Source organism: Pteropus alecto, unplaced genomic scaffold (genome assembly GCF_000325575.1).
Source record: "Pteropus alecto unplaced genomic scaffold, ASM32557v1 scaffold8, whole genome shotgun sequence".
Lineage (NCBI taxonomy): Eukaryota > Metazoa > Chordata > Mammalia > Chiroptera > Pteropodidae > Pteropus > Pteropus alecto.
Window position 1 is genome coordinate 23,810,624 of NW_006494609.1, and position 5,672 is coordinate 23,816,295.

A 5,672-nucleotide genomic window follows, 5' to 3' on the forward strand; every position below is an offset into this window, starting at 1 on the left:
CAGCACGGGGCAGCCCAGGCTCAGGCGCCGGTGCTGTGCGGGGAACCTCTCCTGCTGCTTCAGCAGGTCGAGTGCTGCGGAGGGCGGGGCCGTCAGGGTGGGCCGGGTCCCCACAGGCCACGGCCAAGGCCCCTCCCAGCTGCAGGGTGCTGTCTGATTGCCACCTGACCCTGCTTCCTGTGTCCCCTCCTCTGGGAACATGGCCCAGACACCACCCACAGAGCGAGGGCCTGGTGGCCCCGTGGCCCCTGTGTGTCCTGATCCCGCCACCACGGCCCGCGGTTCCTCCCCGCTGCCCTCTGCGCACGGCCCCAGCCTGGACGAGGAGCAGCGACCGGGCAGGGCTCCCGCCGAGGCCCAGGGCGTCGGCAGAGCAGGCCCGTCCTCGCCCACCTGCCCACCTGTGAGTGCGCCACTGCCCTGCAGGTGTGAGGATGCCGCTCTCAGCAAGTGCTGCACGTCGGGGCCAGAGAGGCCGGTTAGTCTCCGCAAATCTGGTCCAGAAAAATGCAAAACCTCCTTCACGGAGTTCAGTTTGGCTGAAATCACACACATCACAGGGCAAGGTTAGACGACAGTAACACAGGACATCGAGACAGTGACAGAGGACCACTGTCCTCCAGTTCTGGGGACCCGGTGGGCAGGGGCCGACGCTTCTGTGCTTGAACCCCTGAGCAGGGTGTGGTGACAACAGGTCAAAGAGGGACAGACAGGACCTGGGGGGCCAGACGTGCAGATGGGTCTCTCCCCGGGACAAGTGATGGCTGCCACCCAGGGCCACCTCTCGGGAAGGGCCTGTGCATGATGCATGGCTAGAGGCCGAGCCTGGGTGGGGGGCAGGTAGGGAGGGGCGAGTGGGGTCCGCTCACGAGGAAGCAGGAAGGAAAGCTGCACCGGCGTCCAAACACGTCCAGCCACGTATGAGACAGCCGATGGCGGGGACGGTGGGGTGACGAGGACGAGGGGCTGGACGATGGGACAGCCGGATGGGCACCGGAGCAGGGAACGCGTGAGCGTGGGAATGCCATGGGCACCGGCTGCGTGGGGAGGGTTGGGGGTCATGCATCTGGAGGGCAGTGTGGTAATTTGGTGACCAAATTAACTCGGGACTTGTATAAATGCATTACTTTCCAACTAACAGAATAAGAAGTATGCGAAAGCTACATCCGGCCAGCCCAATTTCTCAGGACTTTCCGGAAATACCTACGCCCCGAATGCATCAGTGAAAAGACAAACGCGCTCAGACTGGCTGGGAGGGGAGACGGGACTCCTGACGCCCTTCGAGGAAACGACAGCCCAGGACGCGGGACACGCTGCCCGTGCAGGACGTCACCGCATGCTGCGGCCCCGGCCCCGGCCCCGGCACGGGGAGGCGGGAGGTGACGCAGGACGCAGGCTGTGCGGGGGCCCGGCCCCTGCAGGTGGATGCGCCAGCACACGGAATGGGCGAGCTGTCCCTCCCTTTGAGGCTTCAGGAAAGGGCCACCGGTGCTTGACAGACAGACTGGAGGACGAGGGACAGATCAGCGAGCAGCACACAGATAGCGCAGCCCGTGGACAAGCATTCACTGGGGAAGCCGAAGGTGGTCGCCACCCCTCCGCTTCCGAGATGGCCTCTAGGTCCCCACTCACAGACCTGACAGCTGAGGCAACCCAAACTGTGGGGCAGGGTGGAGGAGGCAGGGCGCGTGGGGTGCCAGCCCTCGCCCCTGCAGGGACCCTGTGAGGGCGAGCACGCGACTTACAAACCAGGTGCAAACGCAAAGCCGCCGACACCCCGAAGTGGCGAGCAGTCCGCTCACATTCTAGACACTGCGCCTGGGCTAGGCGGGTGAACAGAAAGTGAGCTTTAGAGAAGCCCTTTCGGTCAACCACGCGGACAAGCCCGCACGCGGTCCCGCACCTGTGCACGGAGCAAGGCCAGCCGTCCGGAAGGCTGAGCAGAGCGGGACCCAGGCGAGGAAGGCGCCTTGCTCACCTGTTCTGCATGAAGCGCATGTGTGCACACCGACACTACACACCTACTGTGCATACACGTCAAGCAACGTACCTTTCTTAATTGCAGCAATAATTCTGGGGTTCAGGTCCAGTTGATCCAAATCCATTTCTTCAGTGGGTTGACCACAAAGACGAGTGACGTGCCAGGGACCCAAATACGGATGCGCTTGTGTCAACTCAGGCTGCCCGGGAGGCGAGCGTGGCAGTGACAGTGGCCCCGTGGGGGAGCTCGGGGCCCGGGCTCCACTCTAGCAGGAAAGCCACTGTGCGCCTCGGAAGCCTCGGACTCGACCCCCAGGCTGCCACACGTGGAGAAGCCCCCGCTCCGCCTGCGCTCTGCTCAGCATGGCGCCCGCTGTGCCGTCTGCCCCTGCAGACACGCGCAGGCTCTCCAGCCCCAGCCCCAGCCCGAGCGCCTCGCTGGAGTCCCTGTGCCTGGGCTCCCTCAGGTTGGCGTCCCCCAGTGCTACTCCCCTGGGGTGCGTCTCCACCTGTAAAGGGCAGAGGAAGTGAGTGTGGGACCCCACAGGGAGCTCGGGGGTCGGGGCCTCTGTGACCAAGCTGTCTCAGCGGAGAACACCAGCTGCGTCCGGCCAGGCCTTGCCCTCGCTCGGCCAGTGTGCAGGTAGCCTCCTCCCGGAACCTGAGCGCTAAGTGCAGCCGGTGACAGGCGCCCAACCCACCAGCCCAGCCCAGGGGCTCCCAGCTCTCCGGCAAGCCACTCTGTTCCCTTCACGGCCTCCCCAAAAGGCAGGACACATGGGGACGCCAAGCTAGCAGCCACTCCGGCCGAATCCAGGGTCAGCGTCCAGACTGCCCAGACTGCACTGACTTGGGCATTAGGCTGTTTCTGAAGCTTCCAGAACCAGGTCTCCCTCTCCCTCAGGCTTACAGTCTGGTTGGAGGACACGAGTCTGGCTGGACGCCCGGAACCGGCTGCCCAATACCAGAGCGTGGCTGCGCTGATTGGTCGTGGCAGCCTGGGAGGCGGGAGGCCCCGGGGCCCCAGCCAGAGGGGTCCCTCAGCCGGTAGGCTGGTCTTGAGTTCTGCCTGGAGCAGGGGACGGGGTGTGTGTGTCCCCTGACAGTAAGGTGGGGCTGACAGTAAACACCACTGGGACTGGAGAGGAGACACACAGAGGTCCCCGGCCTCCAGCACTGTGACTCGGAGCAGAAGGGTGGCTCTACCACTGGAAGGCAAGGTCTCCGTCAGGAGCTGGAGGCAGCCTAAACGCAGGGCCACAGTGCCAGCTGTGGAGAGAGGGGCGCTGGGGATTCTGATCAGCTCGAAGCCGCCGTGTGGCAGAGCTGGTGCCCGGGTGTGGCGGTTACATTCCCAGATCACAAAGCAAGTAAGAGAAAGACCAACTCCAGGCAAAGCAGTACGTGGTCAAAGCAGACATGGAGTCCTCGCCTGGCTCAGTAGGGCCCCAAGGACGGAGACAGGTGGGAAAAGGTGACCGAGGGAGGCACCACCCAGAGGCGCAGCCTCTAGGGTAATAACACCTGGACAAAACACCAATCCCACTGACTAAATTCTAGAGAGGATGCGTGTGTGCCTCCCCCGGACCTGGGAAGCTCGCCGGGGAGGCCCGACGCCCGGGCTGGACTCTGGAATGTGAAGATGACTGGGTGACGGAGGCTCTGGCTGAGACTGCCTGGGGCTGTGTGGGGACAGCCGGGGAGACTGGCGGGAGGCCGCTGCCTCCAGGAAGGGCCTGAAGACAACTCGATTCTGATGGCGCAGCTGGAAGCACAGTGACCACTGATAGTGCACCAGCTGTGCACCCGACACCGGCCAGGTGCTGGATGGACAGACGCAGGCAGGTGTCCCGTCCCCCACCTCCCTGGGCCCTGCGTTCAGGGGCGTGAACCAGCCGTCATCCAAGCTCAGGAGCAGTCTGGCAAGGTAGTGCCCAGCTGCAGGCACGGGGCCTGGACAGCCCGGAGCAGCTTCCTGGGCATCCGAGTTAAGCTGCCCCTTTGGGAGGAGTTAACATCACATGCTGCTGGGTGGGCACGACGGAGCTACAGAAAAGGCAACGTTTCCACAAACTCTTAGGCTCAAACACGAGACTTTCGGGAAACTCCAGTTATGGCCTGGAGTGAAGCCGAGCCTAGCGAGTGAATCTCCCGTGTCCTGGAGCAGGCTTGCCGGCCCCTGTGCCACTAGCTCATGCTGGGAAGGCCAGAGCTAGGCAGACCGCCTGTGGGCCTGGGCAGCAAGACTCAGGTTCAAGGGCCTTTAACTGACTTGTAAGGAGTTAAAGATAGGGTAAGTAAAGAAAGATCTACTTTCAAAACAAACAAATTAAAATAAACATACTCCAGGCCTTTCTCACTTCAGCCCCAGGCCCATGCTGTGCCGGACACAGCCACCCCGACACACCCGAGGGCAGAGATGGCCGGCCAAGCCCCCACCCAGCTGAAACTGTTCTTTCTCAGGCCAAGCCAAATTTGCAGCTCCCCTGACGTCCCCCTGAAATCACCAGCGAAAGGCCGAGCACTGACAGATCAGAACTTAGTCTGTTCCAAGGACTGATTAACTCCCTCAGACCTTACGACAACGATATCACAATCTCCGTTATGCTGACTAGGAAACAGAAGCTCAGAGTGGTTAAGTGACCAGCTAAGGTCACACAGCCAGCGAGCAGCAGGCCTGTGGTTTAGATGCAGGTTTCACATCCAGCCGTGACAAGTATTAGCCTGGGCCTGAGCTTACACGGCCTGCTTGTTAACAAATCCAGCGGGGACCGTTCCACGTCCACACCGCAAAACTCAGTTGTCCGGAGGCTGACCTGCTTGGGGGCGTCCAGCCCCTCTGGGAGCAGCCTCTCTCAGGACTGGGCATCCTTCCTGCTCCCCTCTCAGAGGGGGCTAGGGGCTCTCTGTCCTAGAACTGTTGGGAGGGAGCTTTTGCCAGTGGCCGTGGGTGGCCATGTGTGTCCTCCCACTCTGGGCCACCACTGCGGTTTATCCAGAGCGGTCAGGCCTGGACTCCTGGGCCAGGGTCCCTTCTCAAGACTTTCTTCCTCTTCTGGGGACCCCTTCTCTTTTCAGTCCCTGAGCGATCTTGCCCCATCATAGTTTTGAGTGCTCCCCGCTCCCTGACGACTCCCCCTGACTCGGATGTCCAGCCTTGGACATCCTGATGGACCAGGGCCACCCTGTAGACCCACCTTGCTAACATGCACACTTGCTGTTCCCAAGGTGCACCCCATCTTGGTGGTTCTCACTCACCACTCTTGACCCCATCGTCTCCACCTCTAAGACATCCTAACTCCACAGGTACTGGTTCACCTCTCACCTCACGGCTCCTGGACTGCTGCCGTGACCCAAACTGGCCCTGCAGCTGGGCGGCCACCTCCCAACCCCGCAGGGTGACAGCACCACTTCTAGCCCCGCTCACGAGTCCAGGCTGCACCGGCCCAGGTTCCTTCCCCACGCCAGGACCCCGCTAGGACCTTTGCCCAGCTGTCTCTCAGCCCGCCCGCCCGCTGACAGCGGCTCAGGGCTCAGGGCTCAGGGGCTCGGGGGCCGGAGGCATCGATGACCTGCGGCCCCTCCGTCCTCCACTGGGCCCTAGCAGGAGGAGCCCACCCGCTCTCGCCCAGATTCCACCGTGGCCCGGGCCGCCCGAGTCGACATTTCCCGCCCACCCCCCCGCTCACCCC

At 62.8% G+C, this 5,672-nt stretch overlaps 1 protein-coding gene across 1 annotated transcript in view; it reads right to left on the reverse strand.

Annotated features, from left to right (window-relative positions):
* XRCC3 (X-ray repair cross complementing 3) overlaps window positions 1–2,183 on the reverse strand; it is a 10,625-nt gene extending 8,442 nt beyond the window's left edge. The window contains 3 exon segments of the mRNA XM_025042003.1: window positions 3–74; window positions 402–539; window positions 2,051–2,183. Coding sequence (XP_024897771.1) covers window positions 3–74; window positions 402–539; window positions 2,051–2,105 — 265 coding nt within the window. The 5' untranslated portion in view covers window positions 2,106–2,183.
* Window positions 2,184–5,672: the final 3,489 nt, after the last annotated feature.